General features: G+C 44.1%; 1 protein-coding gene across 6 annotated transcripts in view; it reads left to right on the forward strand.

Moving 5' to 3' along the window:
* Nucleotides 1–5368: 5368 nt before the first annotated feature.
* Nucleotides 5369–20167, forward strand: part of ACER2 (alkaline ceramidase 2) — a 36514-nt gene continuing 21715 nt past the window's right edge. For 4 of the 6 annotated variants that reach the window (XM_028494018.2, XM_024126765.2, XM_028494020.2 and 1 more), the window contains exons 1-3: nucleotides 5369–5618; nucleotides 13329–13443; nucleotides 14319–14460. In XM_028494018.2, coding sequence (XP_028349819.1) covers nucleotides 5511–5618; nucleotides 13329–13443; nucleotides 14319–14460 — 365 coding nt within the window. In that variant the 5' untranslated portion in view covers nucleotides 5369–5510. Of the gene's footprint in view, nucleotides 5619–8934; nucleotides 9512–13328; nucleotides 13444–14318; nucleotides 14461–20167 lie in introns of those variants that run through there. The other 2 variants (XM_028494022.2, XM_028494021.2) reach the window with 2 other exon arrangements.

Here is a 20167-nt window from a genome sequence, read left to right on the forward strand (position 1 = left end):
GAATCAACATACACCCAGTCCTAACATTGTTTGTGGTTTTCCAGCACAGATTAGAGAAAGGAGAGGGGCACTTCTAAAGAGAGGCCTAGTGACAACTGCAGAAAGTGGCCTCTGACGGCTGTCAGTAAACAACCAGAGAGCACACACAGCAGCAAAGGTGGCTGCTTTCTTGGAGTGGGTGCACTAGTGTTTCCCTGGCAAGGTCCTGCTTCCTGCAGCCCTCCCCAATAATTCTGAGCCTGGAGACTGCTTAGATTAAAAAAAAAAAAAAAAAATCCTTGGTGACTTTTTTTGTTTCCCTCCTAGCTGGAGAAGGGGGCCAGACTCCGGGCCCCAGTTTCCTGGTGATGAGCCTGATGAAAGGATGACTTCCTTCATTGGGCTCCTCTTTTCTTCCTCTTTTTCTTGGTGGCAGCAGCAGTCTTGGCTTGGATTTGGTTTTCCAGGAAAGCAAAGTGTATATAGTCCAGAGTGAATTTTTGCTCCACCACACATTGGCTAAAATGGTGATTCTCATACATGAGAGTGGGTCAGAATCACCTGGAGGGCTTGTTAAGCCAGAGCTTGTTGGATTCCATCCTCAGAGTTTCTGATTCAATAGGTCTGGGGAATGGACCTAGAATTTTGCATTTCTAACAAGTTCCTAGGTGGTGTTGATGCTGCCAGTCTGGGGACCACACCTTGAGAGTCACTGGCCTAAACGATAAGCCTCAAGCATGAACAGTGATGAAAAACTCTGGCCAAACAGAAAAATGCAGAAAATTTCGTCTTTGATCATGCACTTCTTGCTTCTTTTACACAAGTGTTTGTTTTTCTTTCCCCCACCAAGGCAGACTTTGTGACTTGATGGTTTCTACTTGTGGGACCAGTTGAACTGGATATTTATTATCAGATATTTACTTAGACCAAAAAAAAAAGTTATAAATTCTGTAAAAATAGAAGATGCTGGCATCCTCACTTCCTGCAAGGGCAGTTCTCCAAAACTGCTCTCTCCTAGATCTCTATCACTGACTCATCTTTAGACCAAAAGCACCAGAAGCAAAGTCATCGTCAGAACTCAGCAGTGCCTTGTTCTCTGCTGTCACGCCCCCCATCCTTACCCCAATTCTCCCCAAGCTCTTTTTACTCCAGATATCAGATTTTGTATTAAACCATTAATGGTAGTTGCTAAGGCAACATATTCTTAATATAAGTCAATTTCAAAATTAACATCATGGGGCTTCCCTGGTGACGCAGGGGTTAAGAATCCACCTGCCAGTGTAGGAGATATGGGTTCGAGCCCTAGTCCAGGAGGATCCCACATGCCGCGGAGCAACTAAGCCCGTGCATCACAACTACTGAGCCTGCACTCTAGAGCCCACGAGCCACAACTGCTGAGCCTGCGTGCCACAACTACTGAAGCCCGCACACCTAGAGCCCATGCTCTGCAACAAGAGAAGCGGAGCAACTAAGCCCGTGCATCACAACTACTGAGCCTGCACTCTAGAGCCCACGAGCCACAACTGCTGAGCCTGCGTGCCCCGCAATGAGAAGCCCGCACACCTAGAGCCCATGCTCTGCAACAAGAGAAGCTACCGCTCGCTGCAACTAGAGAAAACCCACGCACAGCAATGAAGACCCAATGCAGCCAAAAATAAACAAATTAAATAAATAAATTTATATAAAAAAATTAACATCATGACCTATCATTAGGTAATTGACTAAGGTTATATTCATTGAAAAAATGTTAGCAATGGAGAGAGTGGATGAAAACATCAGAAAACTGTTAAAACGCTTCCAAGAAGACCAACACAGGCATATTTGGAGTAATGTAACTTGCATCCTTCATGCTGCTCACCAATGGCTTTTGGCTTGAGCACTGTCTCTCTGTTCAGTTTTAATTAGACGGAACCCAAGGGGTCAGCTTTGATTTTGAATCAGAACTGTCACCTACAATAAGAGTTCCCGTGTAGGAGGAAAACTCCCTATCATTCTCGTAGCAGGACTTGAAGAGAAGAATGAATAATATCCAGCAAATTCCAGATTTCATTGATGTTAAAACTCACACTGTACTGCATTGTAACATCTCTGAATTTCAGGTTCATCTTACAATGAATGGCATTTTATAATCCTGGTTGGTCAGGTGACAGCTGAGGTGTTTTGTCACTGCCTGAACACACACAAACTCAGCGGTTATTTCTGGTGGGAAGACTTGGCAACTGTAATCTCCATGTTTCCGTCAACAAGTTGTATAAGGACCATCTGGAAAAGAAACATGCTGCCTGTTGTCTGAAAACCTTCTGTTGACACCTTCAGGTAAGATCAAGAATGTGTCAGCATTAAAAGGTATACATGAGATGTTAGTGGCTTGAAAGCAAACAATAGTGAAGTACTCTTTAAAATGCTGCATCACCAGCACCTGGTAATTACGTACATCAACAATTTTGAGTCAAAAAATGATTCAGAAGAATAGAGATTCTGTGTGTGAAGGGACTATAGGAATTCCTTAATGAATTTATTTTGCTTATATTTTCCTTTTTGTGTGGGCACAAGAATGAGGTATAATGATGTATGTCTACGTCTAAAAGCTCTCATTCAATAAATATTTTAAAATTCTAAATGATAAAAAATCTTTTACAAATGATTTAATTGGGAGGAGGACTGAGGACTGAGGACTCTAATACTCAAAAATTAAGGAATATAAAGAACTTTTGTTTATGTAGTAATATCTATCTATATTTACCATATTAGAAATTTACACACTTATTTTTTATTGAAGTATAGTTGATTTACAATGTTGTGTGAGTTTCAGGTATACAGTACAATGATTTAGATATATATATTCTTTTTCCGATTCTTTTCCCTTATAGATTATTACAATATATTGAGTATAGTTTCCTGTGCTATACAGTAGGTCCTGTTGGTTATCTATTTTATATATAGTAGTGTGTATATGTTAATCTCAAACTCCTAATTTCCCTCTAATAATCCCTCTCCCCCCCGTTCCCCTTTGGTAACTATAAGTTTGTTTTCTATGTCTGTAAGTCTATCTCTGTTTTGTAAATAAGTTTATTTGTATTTTTTTTTTTTTAGATTCCACATACAAGTGATGTCATATGATATTTGCTTTTCTCTATCTGGCTTCATTTAGCATGATAATCTCTAGATGTATCCATGTTGCTGCAAATGGCATTATGTCATTCTCTTTTATGGCTGAGTAATATTCCATCGTGTATAAACATCACATCTTCTTTATCCATTCATCTGTCGATGGACATTTAGGTTGCTTCCATGACTTAGATATTGTAAATAGTGCTGCTATGGATGTCGGGGTGCATGTGTCTTTTATAGTTTTCTCTGGGTATATGCCCAGGAGTGGGATTGCTGGATCATATAGTAACTCTATTTTTAGTTTTTTAAGGAACCTCCATACTGTTCTCCATAGTGGCTGCACCAAGTTACATTCCTTTTTCTCCACACCCTACACAGAGACTTTTAATACTGAAGAATACACAAGTACACGTTCCATTAGCTATCAGAGAGATAATGCCATCACACAACACATAGCCTCTGAAAAACTTCAGTGTACACTGGTGAGAGAATGAGAGCAAAAAGGGCAGATAATGTCATAGTGTTAATAGGAAATGAGCTTTGACCTGAAAGGGATCTCACACTCTGAGAGCCACTGGCATATGAAATGATGGTGTGTTTTACACCATCAGAATTAATGAATATGAACACATTTCCACCTAAAATATTAGAAGGAGTAAAACCTTAACATGGAGAACTATTGTTGGGCAGTTGGTGTAACGCTGTAAGACACTGAGAAATTAACTGATGTACTTTTTCTTTTGTGTCTGTGGGAAATGTTTTCTTCCTCCCACTTCAGCGGCCAGCTCACACTGGGTATCCTGCAGATCTGGGTAATTCTGACCTTAAGAGAAGGTCACTGGGTCCTGAATTTCAGGACACAGTGGAACTGGCTGTTTAGGAAGAGGACAGGATAGGAGTTGGGACAAAGTTGAAAGGAGGAGTGTGGTCTAGCTCTGGGCGGAGAAAGCTGGATTTCCTGGAGACTAGGAGAAGAGTGGGCCTTGCAGTTTCTGCCAGTGATGGAGAGCTGGAAAGACAAGTGAGTGTCTGTGCAAGTACCTGTGGAAGAAGGAACTGGGGGCATAAGGCACTGGAACACCAGCCAGGGTCCAAGGGGACTGTCAAGCCAGAGAGAGGTCAGCCTCTGGGGAGGTTCTGGCCTTCCGGGTACCATGACGGCTGGAGCAAAGAGATACTAGTGACAGTCACCTGACCAGGGCCTATTCTGCCACTGCCATCTTGACCTGGAATCCTAGAACTGCCCAAGGAAGAAGGACCAGAGCTATGACCAAAACGAAAATGACAGGCTTTCTCTTTCTTCAGGAATCGCTGGAACCAGATTAACTTTGGTTTAGAAACTACACAATAGTTACAGCAGCAAAAGTAAAGCAGTGATGAGCAGATCTGAGATCATCCTGAATTTGATTTCTAGCCCTGACACTTACTGGCTGGAATGGCATTGCTGATAGAACCCACTTCGCAGGATCCCCTCTGGGAGCACTAAATGAGTGACACACTCGGAAGCTCTTCAAACAGCGCCTGGCACATAGTAAGTGCAATATATCTGTCATCATCCCTTGTACCTGGGATGTTCTGGAGGTGTCATACCTGCCACACTGCATCTTTTGGGGACTGGGATAGCTGAAGTTTGACCCTATGTGTAAACGAAGACTACATTCTAACGCTGGAGTCCACGGGACCCAGGGCAGGAAAGTATTCAAAACTGCAGAAGTGCTCTACCCAGGTGTGGGTGGCAGAGGCTGTGTGGGAGAGTCCTCGGCCACTGCAGACCCCAAGGTCTTCCTGCCTTAGCCCAACGCACCAAGCAAGCCGGAGGGACTGAGGGCTTTTCTCTGCCGTGAGTGTAGGCGTGCCACGTGCACTCGGACATGTTCTCCGACATGCAGGCAAGTCCGAGCAAAGGGTGCCACGATTTTGTAGGGGCCGGGTCCTCCTGCGTTTCTTAATTTCTGGGTTTTCAAATTTTTGCCAGGGCGGGCTCTGGCGCTCTTTGCGCAACTGGGGTAAGGGGGCGCCTGCAAGTCTGAGCCGCAAGGTGGGCGTGGGCAGGCCCGTCAAGGCCTTTGCCACCTGCTGGCAACAGACGCGTCCAGGGATGGGGGAGGAGGAGACAGGTCCCCTCCCCCCCGACTCTCCCCTCCCCCGCGCATCCCGCCTCCGGGGTGGGCGTGACCGGGGCTCAAGGTCCCGCGGGCTCCCCCCAGGGGGCGGAGCCGAGGGAGGGGTCTGCGAGCCAGTCACGTCCTACGCTGCAGAGCGGAGCCGCGAGAGGCCGGCCCAGGAGGCGCCACATCCGGCGGCTGCCCCGTGGTGCATAAAGCCGCCGCTGCTGCTGCCACCACCGCCGTTGGTTTCCAGCAGCAGCTCTGGCCTCCTCTCGGCTGCGGGAGCAGCTGCTCCAATGCCCCAGAGCGGCCATGAGCTCCCCGCACTGGTGGGACCAGCTGCGGGCTGGCAGCTCAGAGGTGGACTGGTGCGAGGACAACTACACCATCGTGCCTGCCATCGCCGAGTTCTACAACACGGTGCGGAGTGCGGGAGTGGGGATGGCAGCCGGGCTCGCGGGAGGGGGCTGTCCCCAAGCGCCGCCGCGCCTGGAGCCTGGACCTGGGTCTGTGCGCGCATCTGGGGCATTTTCGCTCCAGGGCCAGAGTCGACCCACGCCCCCCCCACCCCCCCCTGCGCGCCTTCCAGTTCTCTATCTGTCCTGCTCTCTTGTCCCTATCGCCGACATCTGGGCTCATCCTCCTCCTCTAAGTCATTTCTTTCTGATGGCTCTATTGTCTTGTTTGGTCCTCACCTGTCCCGGAGCCAGTGCTCCGTGTCAGTCCATTCTTCCAGTTTGGGTCAGTGGAGGCGGTGAACCCGCCAGGACTACTCCCTTCGTCCCTTAGGATCTCTGTGGCGTGACGCACTTGGGTCGCATTGTGCGTTTTTGCCCTGAGCACCTGCTCTAGTAGTCCGGGGAAACGCGGAGACCTCCCGGCAGCTCTCTGGGGCGGGGCCCACGCCGAAGGTTGGCCCCGCCCCAAGCGTACACCAATAATAGGTCGAGTTCCTTTGGGCCAGAATCAAGTTAATTGCTACGAGTTCTTATTTCCTTGCCTGTAGTACAGTTTCACACCAGCCCCAAGTTCACCTCCCCCAGGCCTGTGCATTCTTCAGTTATTAAGCCTGGGAAGTGAAAGGGAAACTTGGGAGGGATCGTGTGCGTGTTTTATGGACTTGCCTAGGTCTCTAGATGTGGGCAAAATGAAACTTCCCCACTGCAGAATCCTGTGTGCTTTTAGTCTTTGTGGGAGAGAAAGCCTGCAGTTGGGAAGGAAATGCCTCTTGTTTTTGCTATGCCCATGCTTCAGGATTCTGGTACCAAAATGTGAGACTTTGCATGGTCATTTCTGTGGCTTTTCATTTCACTGCCCTAACATGGAAAACAGGAACTCCCGGTTTAAAAGTCGCTGTGAATTTGAGATTGTTCTTTAGGATTTCCCCCTTAGATTTGCTGGAGAGAATGTCCTTGGCTTGAGTCAAATACTTCTTGCCTGGAAGGATCTCCCATGAGCTAGTCCCTCTCCTATTCATTGATGAGGAAACTGAGCTCTCCAGAGGGGAGCTGCTCTGCGCACATTTCTGGCATGGCTGGGGCCACAATCCAGAGCCTGCACTCTCCCTCCCCTCAGTGCTGAAATCCATTGCTGCCCTCCCAGCAAACGTTCCTCCTTTTTTTATGACCGGATTAATTCCTCAAGGAAACCTGGCCCTCTGCTGCCCCTAGACGCTGTGACAGATGCAGTCAGTGGAGATGGCCACCCTTCACCTATTGTACAACCTGTTTCAGAGCAAGCTATCAGGTGTGGACAGGTACCTTCAGAGGATGAACTGGAGCAGGGCTGGGTGCTTTCAACGGCAGTAACTCAGTTTCTCCACTTGTAAGTGGAGAGTATTACTAAGGATTTCACCAGAGTTAATGAAGAAATGACAGCTTGGGGACAGGTTCTCACACACCCAGCAAGGTAATTATCTGTGGAGTCTGAGGCCAGCAGAGTCAGGCCTGGTTATATGGCCAAAAATGTTAGTGTATAGCTGCTCTGAGTCTGCCTTGAAAAGCCCCAGAGTGCTGGATGAGGTGGAGACCTTATTTTGTCTTAACTTCCATTGGAGCTGTTTCGTAGTGAGTGCCAAAGTCTTTTTTAGAAATGAGCTGTTGATTTTCAGCTGCAGTGTCTGTGGCTGATTAGCTCTGCGGGTCTGCCTGGCAAACCTAATTCTTTGGAATACTTATAAACCGCAGAATTTGCTTTAGCAAAGTGGCGAGATTGAGGGTCTCAGAGAAGTAGTTGGCCATCAAACTTTGTAGAGTGTCGATCCGAAGAGTTTATCAAAAAAACGTTTCCTCCTCTTCTTCTCACGTCCTAGTTATCTTCTGATCCTCATCATAGACAAACCCATGCTTATCTTACGCCTGTATTAAGGAAGACATCGAGCTATTACTTGGTGACAAACATCTCATTAAATCCTCATAGCAAGGCAGCAGGCCTAATTATCCACTTTACAAGAAAATAATAATCATTACTCATTTTGAGAAAAAATTTGAAGGAATAAAGAAGTAAAATCAGGAGAAGACTGGGGGGGGGAATCTAGAACCTTCTTAATGGAGCTTGGCAGTAGCACATCACTACTGCAACTTCAGTTACTCCTGGCTACCACTAGTTGTTCGCTGTGTGTTGAAGCTCTGCTGGGTACTCTACAGTCACCCTCAGCAGTGGGTGCTATTTATTACATCCGCTTCGTAAAGGGGGAAACTGGTGTCTAGATAGATTGTGTAACTTGCTAAGGTCAAGAAAATGGCAGAACTAGAGTTAGAACTTGGACGGTCCATTTGATCCTACTAAAATACTGCTCTTGAAGATGCAAATGCTGTTGTAGCTACTTTAGATTTATTTATTTAGCATGGTACAGGTATTTATTGTTCAGTCATTCTTTAACTTAAAACTCCTGCATTGGGACCATTTGATCTCTAGGCTAATCATGGTGTTTGATATGGGGAAAAAAAGTTTTGTTTAAAGTAGTTTTTTTTTTTTTTTGGCCGTGCCGTGTGGCATGCAGGATCTTGGTTCCCCAACCAGGGATTGAACCTGGGCCCCCTGCAATGGAAGTGCAGTCTTAACCACTGGGCCACCAGGGGAGTCCCTTAAAGTAGTTTTTTGCTATTGTTGTTTATTATAAAAGTAACAACTTGATCATGGTAAAAAAAAAAATCAGAGTATGCAAGTTATAAAGCAAAAAATACCCTTCTGTATCTTTTCAGACATTTTATAAGCATGCAAAAATCATGTGTATTTGTGTAAACATAAAAGATATGTGTGCAACTACAGTGTATATACACACCACACCCCAATTGAGATCATACTACAGAAACTCTTCTGCACCTTGGTTTTTTCCCTCAATTTGTCTTGGAGATAATCCCATATTGGATCATATAGAATTATCTTCTTCTTCACAATGTCTATACAGTATTCCATTTAATGGATTGACCATAATTTATTAAACCAGTCAATTCATTATTGGTGGACATTTAAGGGAGTTTCTGTTTATTGTTTTCATTTTGGTTTCTGAACAGTGATGCAGTGGATATTCTCAAATAGGCATCTGGATATACTTCTCCAAGTACTAATTCTAGATGGGAAATTGCTGTGTGGAGGGGAGTATTTACTTCGAAGGCTGATAATTGTTACTTAATGGTCCACCAGAGAGAGTACTCTGATCTGTGTTCCCACTGGCGATGTTTGGGAGTACAGAGCATTTTGCTTTTGGTCCCCGCAAATCTCCATTGCCTCAAATTTTGTCATTGTCCTTTGCGTGAGCCAAGCCCAAATATCTCTCCAAGCCCAAGAACACCTCATGCCCTTACACATCTTTTGCTTTTGCACATTTTGTACTGTTTCTTCTAAATACAAGTTTTATTGAATTGAGTTCCTTTTTATGTTTTAAATTTTAAGGCCCAGTCACACTAAAGAGAAAGACTCCAGACCTAGCAGCTTTGGAGAAAAGGGGGATATGTCTTTTAATCACCGAGCTTGGCCTTTGGGAATTTTGTTGGGGACTCAAGGGGACAGAGGAAATCAACTGTTGCTGGAAAAAAGTCTTGAAGCAAAATATATGCCTAAAATCAGTCCATGATCTGTCACCTCTCCTAATCAGCTCTGCTCCCAATCGTCAAGATAAGTAGAGTTCTCTTTATTTGCCAAAGCCCACATCCCACTATCTGCAGGGCAGAGTTATCCATCAGTCAATCTATCAGTCTCTCCATCCATCCATCCATCCATCCACCCACCCACCCATTTGCTGGGCAACTGTGTGCCTATCACAGAGACCAGACCTGCAAACTGTCATCTGGGTGGTGAGGACCATAGGAGAGGTATGTACAAGTCACTGAGGTGTTATTAGTACTCTGCTGGGGGTTGGTGTACTGTGGAGGTGGGGTAGGGGATTTTGCAGGAAGGCTTCTGAGTCGGGTGACCAACTTGTCCTGGTTTGCCTGGGACTTGCCCATTTTTGAAACTGAAGTCCCATGTCCTGGAAACCCTCCTCAGTGCCAGGCATACCAGGACAGTTGGTCATTCCAGAGGCAGAAAGGGAGCAATGGAATGGATAGTTAGGAATCTGCATACGATTAAGATACATAGACAGTCTACTCAGCCAGGGTAATGCCCCTAGCTGTTTATGAACTTGCTGTTCAGAAAAACTTACAGCCTGTTGCTGTGTCAGTATTTACCCTCTGTCTGGGAAAGTGCACGATCACATGCGTCAGGATGAGATTGCAGTGTGTTCCTGAGATTATTTTGGTACAAATGGCTGGTAGGAATTCATAGAATGAGGAACTTTCTAAGGAAATAATAAATTTTAAAATTGTGGTTTCCTTTTAATTAAAAAAAAAAATCTGTTCTGCAGGCATTGAACAAACCAATTCTCCAAAGGATAATCCAACAATAGGCTTTAAAAAATACCCCTTGGCTGAACTGTTCAACTTTAGTGAGCCACACAACTTTGAGGGGAAGTTTCATTTCTCAGTAGACATGGAGCCATTGAATCTGTCTTTCAACAAATGAATCTGTCTTTTACCAACGACTTGTTTGCTTTTCCGTATTTCTTTAGGAGTTCCTTCCTCTTTTTGTCTTGGGGAGCGTCTCCCCCTAATTTGGTCTTTTCCTTTTCATAGATTGATGTCTTTTTTTTTTTTAATTGAAAAAAAAAATTTTGGCCGTACCATGCGGCATGCAGGATCTTAGTTCCCTGACCAGGGATCAAACTCGCCCCCCCTGCACTGGAAGGGCGAAGTCTTAACCACTGGACCGCCAGGGAAGTCCCCATAGATTGATGTCTTTAAAAAGCATGGTGGAGACCAGCAGGCACTGGTAGATGGGCTGTGCAGAAGCAATAATGTGATTTCAGTGTTATTTGGGACTGTTAAAATAGTGCTTCTAAGTTGAACTCCCTAATATGGGCATTAAAAATATTTGAGGTATCATAATTTTACTGCAGGTGTAATAAATGACCTCATGTTGTTGTGACTGGTGCGTAAATACATTTAAAAGTTATTATTGTGTACATTGCTAGTGGTAACATAGATTGAAAAAGCCTTTTAAGGAGCAGCTTGGCCATAGATAGTTGCACCTGGCTGAAGCAAAGGAGATTGAGAGAACTTGAGGCAATAAACATATACAGTTGGCCCTCTGTATCCATGGTTCTGTATCTGTGGATTCAATCAATCGTGGATTGAAAATATTTGAAAAAAAAATTCCAGAAAGTTCCAGAAAGCAAGGGTTGAATTGCTGTACATTGGCAACTATTTACATAGCATTTACATTGTATTTACAACTTAAAAAAATTTTTTTATTTTTATTTGGTTGCGCCAGATCTTAGTTGCAGCAGGTGGGCTCCTTATTTGCGGCTCGCCAGCTCCTTAGTTGTGGCATGCATGTGGGATCTAGTTCCCTGACCAGGGATTAAACCCAGGCCCGTTGCATTGAGAGCGTGGAGTCTTAACCACTGCACCACCAGGGAAGTCGCTGTATTTACAACTGTTTACTTAGCATTTACACTGTATTAGGTATTATACGTAATCTAGAGATGATTTAAAGTATACAGGAGGATGTGTGTATGTTATATGCAAATATTATGCCATTTTATATAAAGAGACCTGAGTATCCAGGTGAGTTTGGTATCTGAGGGGGTCCTGGAAACAATCCCCCACAGATACCGAGGGATGACTGTACTGGGGTAAAAAGCTGTGTTATATTTATTCCCTGGCATTGTAGGTGGGGCTGCAAATTGGTGCGCCTCCCACTGGAGAATGGCTCAATAAACTGCTGCTGTCTGCAGCACTTACAGCAAGTGTGATAAAGCTCAGATGAAAAAGTTTGCAAGGCATGTTGTCGAATGAGAAGGAGTTGCAGAATGATAATGTTGTAATATATGATATATGTGTATTCACATAAATGCAAAGAAATTGAAGATTGTGAATCTGAGAAGAGGGGATATCTCCGGGAAGGAGGATAGAAAGGAAGACTTTAGTTTTGTAATGTATTCTTTTTCTTACACGGAGAACACATTCATGTATGTGAAAGGAGAAAGTTACTTACAGTATAACAATTCCATTTTTCTCCCTCTTCTCCCCTGTCACCTCCTCTTATTCCTCCTACTTCTGTGTTTAACAAAAAGGAGAGCCGTGTTTAAATCACATAAAGGTCATAGGTGCACAGTGTGTGATGCAATTCAGAATTTTTAGATGCCCATTGAGTCCTGAAGCCAAGGAGGTCGGAATGTGGTTGGGTGGGCTGGAGGTGAAAAAACATCAGCTTGAGGCATTGGAAGGAGTGGCTGGATGCTGGCCCCAGCTCTGTGGGTGACTGCCTCTCTGACTTTGGCCAGCCTGGGAGCCTTTCTGGGCCCTTAATTATATCCCCTTGTAAAGCAATGTATCTTTAAGATCTCTCATTTTAACTCTTAAAGATCTCTGATTTTTTTTTTTAAGATCTCTGATTCTTTAAATGATTCCAAGGAAAGTTAAAGCCTGTGATAATACGTAGACCCTTGTCCTGGTTCTTCCTTCTCTCCTTCTTAGTAAATAAATGAGAGTTGGCTATATTTCCAAGTCTGGAGACTGCATACCACCTGGGACAGCTGAGGCCATTTATCCAAACTCTTGCCCAGGGTCACCAGTAGCTCAGAGGGCTCCTAGCGGGGAAAGAGGAAAAGGTCCCCAACAGAATGGGCCAACTAGAACAAGGTACCGCCTTCTCCAGAAGGATGCAGCCCCACGAGGGATTTCAGTCTTGAACTTTAACCAAAGGCAGCAGCCTTGCTCCTATCGCACCCCTGAGCAAAGGTCTTGTTCTCTCTTTATTTCTCTCCCACTCTGTCCTTCTCACCTTTCTAAAGACTGTGTCATTCCCATTCCCTCTTGTTCCCAGATGGTGACAGAGGCGTGCATTAGCTACTGTTGTTGCCAATTCCTACCTGTACTGCACCTCAAGTTCTGGAGTTTGCGATGCATTTTGTTTAGTTTTGATTTCCTTGGTCAGGACACGGGTTCGAGCCCTGGTCCGGGAAGATCCCACATGCTGCGGGGCAACTAAGCCCGTGCGCCACAACCACTGAGCCTCGGCGCCTAGAGCCCGTGCTCTGCAACAAGAGAAGCCACCACAATGATAAGCCCAGGCACCACAACAAAGAGCAGCCCCCACTCGCCACAACTAGAGAAAGCCCACGTGCAACAACAAAGACCCAATGCAGCCAAAAATTAATTAATTAATTAGTTTTTTTGGCTGTGTTGGGTTTTCTTTGCTGCGCGTGGGCTTTTTCTAGTTGCGGCGAGTGGGGGCTACTCTTCCTTGCACTGTAGGTGCGGACCACAATGAGAAGCCCGTGCACCGCAAAGAAGAGTAGCCCCCGCTCGCGGCAACTAGGCAAAGCCCGTGCACAGCAGCGAAGACCCAACACAAACAAAAAAAAAAAAAAAAGGGAAAGGCAGGAAGGAGCCCCCTAAAGGGTTATTAAAGAAGTTGTGAGTTTTCCTGGTTGTGCTTTTTTTTTTTTTTTTTTTTTGGTTAAAAAAAGATGTATGGCCACATTCATCTCCATTTGCAAAGGAACAAGCTGCTGGGAACAAGCTGCTTCACTTTTTGCCCTTTTACTTAATATTCATCTTTTCGTTTTACATTTTCTCCCCCCAGATCAGCAACGTCTTGTTTTTCGTTTTACCGCCCATCTGCATGTGCTTGTTTCGTCAATATGCAACATGCTTCAACAGTGGCATCTACTTAATATGGACTCTGTTAGTTGTAGTGGGTAAGTGGATTCGTTTGCGAGCATGGGCTGAAAGGGAGGAAATAGAATTCTGCACACTCCCTGACCCCTTTGAACATTATGTTTTGTAAACCAAAGTCATTCTGACGTCTTAGCAAACTTTTATGTTGTTTGCTAGATGCCAGAAGGAGGACTCTTTTGGGCTTGATAACAAGGTTGACCATAGTTATCACAATTGCGTTTGAGAATTCATTTATGTAAAAGCTATTGGTGTTGTGCCAGTGCAGTTTTCTGTGAACTTCTGAAGAAAGTCAGGTGAAACAATTGAAGTCTGATGAAACTGTGGTTTCTAATGGACTAAAATAAAAAAAAAGAAAACAAATTCTAGATGTTTGATCCTTCATTATTCTGGGAAATACTTGTATAATTTTCATTTCCTTCCACAGGCAGATTGGGAATTCTTAACAGTGAGAGAATGTTCAGTTTTATTTACTGCCTGTTCCCATGAACAGGTGGATGAAGACAGAGTGTGTTTGTGCAGTTATTAAAGATCTGTGGGAGGGAAGGAGACACAAGAGGGAAGAGATATGGGAACATATGTATATGTATAACTGATTCACTTTGTTATAAAGCAGAAACTAACACACCATTGTAAAGCAATTATACTCCAATAAAGATGTTAAAAAAAAAAAAGAAAGATCTGATGTGCTGGTGTTTGGGCCCTTCTTCAAATTCTCTTTCTAGACTTGAAGTCTGCATGCCTAGGTGGTGTGAGTTTCTTCCTTCAGTTTCTTTTCTCAGAGAGATAGAGTGACCTGTTCATTGCTGTTTGTGAAAGGGCTATCCTTAAGCAGTGTATTGAATTTGTGAGTCTGTTCTTCTATGTGACCTTTTTTATTGGTTGTAATTGATTCTAGGAATTGGATCCGTCTACTTCCATGCAACCCTTAGTTTCCTGGGTCAGATGCTTGATGAACTTGCAATCCTTTGGGTTCTGATGTGTGCTCTGGCCATGTGGTTCCCCAGAAGGTATCTACCAAAGATCTTTCGGAATGACAGGTAAGCTTGTACTAAATTTTTGCATTTACTACTAGGTGCGGTACCCAATATAACGATGTATTGGGTTGGCCAAAAAGTTCATTCGTTTTTTTCCATCTTACAGAAAAACCCGAACGAGCTTTTTGGCCAACCCAATATATATCAAGAAAAATCACAAAAGAAAAAAAAAAAGGGCTTCCCTGGTGGTGCAGTGGTTAAGAATACACCTGCCAATGCAGGGGACACAGGCTTGAGCCCTGGTCTGGGCAGATCCCACATGCCATGGAGCAACTAAGCCCGTGCGCCACAACTACTGAGCCTGTGCTCTAGAGCCCACGAGCCACAACTACTGAAGCCCGCGCGCCTAGAGCCTGTGCTCTGCAACAATAGAAGCCACCGCAATGAGAAGCCCGTGCGCCGCAACGAAGAGTAGCCCCTGCTCACCGCAACTAAAAGCCTGCACGCAGCAACGAAGACCCAACGCAGCCAAAAATAAAATAAATCAGAAAAAAAAAGAAAAATCACACCCTATTGAGTCTGACCTAGTGATGAGCTTATCATATACTTATTTAATATCCACTGATTATACCGTCAGACCAAAAACAAACTGCCAGATAAAAAAGGTAATTTTAATATGCTTGGGGAAGAAGTTATCTGACATTAGGGACAAAAAGTCAAATATCCCCCTTATTGGTACTAGCAAAACTAGGATTTTCAGGGGAGGAGAAAAGACTGAATGGTAGTTCAAAGACCTTTGATTTTCTGCTATAATATTTCCTGAGTCCCACCCAACTCCACTAGTTTTAAATGTTTACAGTAGAATCCACACTGAGGAACTGGTTCTTGGAGCTATAGATAATATTCAAATTGTGTCAGTATTGCTTCTGATGAGAGCTACACACCAACACACACACACACACAAACACACACAACCCTTCAAGCTGGAAATCCAGTATTTCAGGAAGGGATGCATTTTAATATCCATTGTGTTATTCTTACATGGTTATTTATCAAGTAAATATTTTTTGGACTTACTATTTACTATGAACTATTTACTGTGAAGTTTTCTAGGCACTAGGATATAACAGCAAACAAAACAGCAACGTCTCTGCCATTGATGAGCTTACACTGAAGTTGGAGAGATTATGAATCAACAAACAAACACATAAATAATATTACGTTAGGGTGTGATAGTGCTATGATGAAAAATGAAGCTGGTAAGGGGGTAGTGGTGACTTGGGGTGCTGATTTAGAGTTTGGTCAGAGAAGGTCTTTCTGAGGCACTCTTGTTAATATCTGAAGTAACAGAAGAGAGTCAGCATCATAAAGATGAGAAATTCTCCCAGAAGTCATTACTCATATGTTTCTCTGTACACAGTGTTTAGTTAAAAAATATATATAGAGAGAGATAGATAAACAATCCAAAAATATGGATTCAATCAAGCAAGCTGTGTGTGCCCAGGGAAGAGCTATACCAGGAAAATACAAGAGTTCGTTACAGTTTTCCTGGTACCCTGAGTGTGAATAGGAGCAATGCAGCTATTAGAGACGCAGGCTGTTCTGTATGGATGGAGGTGCAGGAGTGTCAATGAAATGTGCTGGCTGCAAAAAGCACGTTGTAGAACTGTGTGTGGAGCACCCTAATTTTAGAATGAATGAAGCCTCTTTTTTTTTTTTTTTTTTTTTTTCTTTTTTTGTTTGTTTGTTTTTTTTTTTTTTTTTGCGGTATGCGGGCCTCTCCTGCATCGGCAGGCGGATTCTCAACCACTGCGCCACCAGGGAAGCCCGAAGCCTCTTTTTGAGTATATGTCTTTGTATATGCACAAACATGCCTGCGAGGATGAGGACAGCAACTACTACCATTGGCTATTCTTAGGAATTGGGGGGGAGAGAGAACGTTCACTTTTACCTTTAATCTGTACTGTTTTACAATTTTTTTTTTTAAAAAGAGCACATGTTAATTTTTAATCCTAAGAAATGCATTATTAAATGAGGTAGGGAGAAAACATACTTTATTTATTTATTTATTGACCACACCACATGTCTTGCAGGATCTTAGTTCCCCGACCAGGGATTGAACCTGGGCCCCGGCAGTGAAAGCACTGAGTCCTAACCACTGGACCGCCAGGGAATCCCAAGAAAACATACTTTAAATGGATTAGCTGAACAATCTTCATCCTGGGCAGCAGGATTTGAATTAAATAGTATTACCTCTAAATAACCATTGAGCAGATAGAAGTAGCCTCAAGAGGTTACTTATCAAAAAATGAGAGTGAGAGAGAGAGAGAGAGAGAGAGAGAGAGTGCAGCTGTTTACAAGTAGAAGACCTCTAAATAACCTGAGCAGATAGAAGTAGCCTCAAGAGGTTACTTATAAAAAAAAGAGAGAGAGAGAGAGAGAGAGAGAGAGAGAGAGAGTGCAGCTGTTTACAAGTAGAAGCAAAAAGGAGGGTGTTCCTGGTCTTAGATGAAATATGTTCTCCATCGTGCTGAGACCTTTTCCAGAATAGAAACCGGAAGTAGCCTAAGCCAACCTGCTGTGTTTCAGTTGTGTGTCTTGTTTCCTTGTTCAGCTTCAGGAGAATGACTGGGGGGTAATCAGAAAGCCTTGGGAGGTAGGGCAGGGGTGGAGGTAGATGCCACCCGGGCAGGGGCACGAAGTGGCTTGGCCAGTGGGGACTTTTTGCCTCTGCCTGAGAAACACACCCCTTACCTTTTGACCTTTTCTGTGGTCTCAGAAGGTGCCCACCAGTTACCTCCATGCTTTCCCTGAGCACAAGTGCATTCGATTGAGAGCTGAGGAACCACTTTGCTCTTAGATCTGATTGTTCAAGTCCTGGGATCTGAGTGATAAGCTGACGAAATGGGAATAAGGGTTTTGTTTGTTTGTGGTGCTCTGGAGGCCTGGATTTGAAATTCCACTGGACAGTTTTTAATGTGTTCATAATAGAGAATCTTTTTCTTTTCTTGTCTCTTGGTGGGTGCAGGAGAGAAGAAAATGGGAGCAATGCTGTAGTAATGAAAACTTACCGACTTTAATAATGAAACACATTTTGAGGCAGGGAGGTCTGTGACCACCCGAGACTCTTCCATCGCCAGCACTCTGCAGCCTTTCTCTGGTGAAGATGTGAACTCTCTGCCTTCAGTTTGGGGAGAGTCCTTTGGAGGCACTGAGCACCCTTTATGTCTATATCCTTGGCTTTGGTGACCCACCTGGGTTTGATTCCTAGCTTCCCTGCTTACAAACTGTATAACTTGTCTTGACTCTTTAACTTTCTGTTTCCTCATCTGTAGAATTAGGTGACTCATGGTGTTCACCTCAGGGGTCTTGTGAGATGATCCTGCAGAGCACTCTGTAGAGTACTAAGAACATGGTCAGTGCTTAAAGTTAGCTTTCGTTATTACCAATGGCACATGGAAATTTCTGCCCAGCATTTCTGAGATATGCATACCAATTGAAGGAGAGAATGAACATTGCTAATTTTAACGAGCAAAGAAAGAAAAGATGCATGTTATAGCTCACTGTAAATAAGGATTTCAGCTCTATTTGTTGGCCTTCAATTTGCCAGTGGTGGGGAGAGCAAGAAGGCCAGAAGGCCAAACCCCTCTGTGTGGGCTTCACCACCCATGATGTGGGGACAGGTGGCAGCTCTGCAGTGGAATGGCAGGCCAGACCAAAGATTTCGAGTCAAAACCAGGAATTCTGGAGACTGGGGAGTGTGTATTTTAACTGCCTGAACTTACATGATAGTTAACATTTGTCTCCCCTCAGCCCCCCTTTTTTTTTCAGTGATCTAGACTTTGCTGGAATATTTCTAAAAACCTATTAGGAGTGGTTCCAGTGTGAGATTTCTAGAGAAGAGAGGGGGAGAATGTGTTGGCTAAGTGACTTTGGATCAGACAAATACGGATTTCAATAACAATCCAGTTTTTTTTTTTTTAAGCTCTGATACCTCATTTTGCTCATCTGTAAAGTGAAGATAGTAAAAGTATCTACCTTAGGGGTTAGAAATATACGGGAAAATCATATCAAGTGTATAATATAGTGTCTCTTACAGAGTAAAGACTCACTAAATGCTAGAAGTTTTTATGAATGGCTAATACAGATAAGAGTTTTGAAAATACAGATATCTAGAACAGCAGGGAAATTATCGAAGTTCATATGTAAATGGAAGTAATTGGTGGGATTTTTTAAAAAAGGGCTGTCTTTCATCTTGCCTGGAATGTCTGAAGAATTGTCAGGATATACACTCAGCTGTTGATGGTTATTAATAATGACATTTTTGTTTTGAGGAAAAGAACTTTTGTAGGCTAATTGTATCCTTTTTCTAAAGAATTTATCTTGGTTTTTATGATGTTGCATCTACAAAATGTAGGGACAGGCCTCACTTTATGATCCAGTTCATTTTTTTTTTTTTTAACGATCCAGTTCATTTTTTGAATCCTGAATAGCAAGGTTGCAGGCTGAGGTTTGCCTGTCCTGCTCTCTCTCTGCCTGGATAACCTGGGGCCTCCATCTCAGACTCTCTGGGCTGTATCAGTTCCTTAGAAAATGATGGGGGGGTGGACCTTCCAGGACCAAATGCTGGAGTCCTGTGAGTGTCAGGGGCTTGTTCTAAATAGGTTATATTTTAGCCTTAAAGGGGAGTTTAAAGCAGTGGATCTTAGCCAGGGACATTTCTCTCCCATGCAGGCCATCTGGGAAGTTTAAGGACATGTTTTTGGTGGCTCCAGTGATGGGAGGTTTTATCATCCATAAATTCCATTTCACTTCAGAAGAGTAAAGGGGGCATTACCAAACATTTGATATAAAAAAGGAGCTCAGGGCCTGATAGGGCTGAAAACCATTGCTTTAAAGGGTAGCTAATAAGAACAGTAACAGCATTATTATAATAATATTATGATGGTGGTATTTGGTTGCTAGATTTTGGTTTGGGGAATACAGGAAGAAGGGGGGTGCTAAGGGTTGCCTGCCCTTGTGTTCAGTTTGAGCCCATAATGGGCTGGAAAGTTGGAACCGGGAACAGAGGCCACAGTAAGGGTTGTTTAGAAAACACCCAATGGGGACCCCTTGCTTCCCGGATATTTCTAGCTCTCTCTGTCCCCAGGGCCTCTGGTGACTGTGGGGTCGGCTGGTGACCTCTGTTGACTTCTGCTGGTTGCAGAATCGTGCATTCACACGATGTCCTCATTGGTTAAGCTGCCTTCCAGAAGTGCATTCCTCCACACCCTCTGGGGAGTGTTAGGGAGGTGTCTGCCCACGTTCCCCTTAGCGAAAGCATGTCTCGTCAAGCTTGTTGCCTTTGAACTCTTCGGCAGAACTATATAGAGCCTTTGCTGATTGCAGCACCAGCTCAGTCAGCTTTTCCCTGCGTGTGATATTATCAACAATGATGTTATTTAAAATAACATTTCTTCTCAAACGATGGTCATGATAACAGAAATAATGGATTTTATTAGCACACACCATGTACCAGGCTCTGTGTTGAGTGCTTTAATGCTTGTAAGAACACCATGGGGCCGGTGTCTTGAATTCCATACGGAACACCTGAAGCCTGGGGAGTTTCAGTGACTTGCCAAAGACCCCGGCGCTGTTGGGCTTCCCTGGTGGCGCAGTGGTTGCGCGTCCGCCTGCCGATGCAGGGGAACCGGGTTCGCGCCCCGGTCTGGGAGGATCCCACATGCCGCGGAGCGACTGGGCCTGTGAGCCATGGCCGCTGAGGCTGCGC

Source organism: Physeter macrocephalus, chromosome 9 (genome assembly GCF_002837175.3).
Source record: "Physeter macrocephalus isolate SW-GA chromosome 9, ASM283717v5, whole genome shotgun sequence".
NCBI classification, from domain to species: Eukaryota; Metazoa; Chordata; class Mammalia; order Artiodactyla; family Physeteridae; genus Physeter; species Physeter macrocephalus.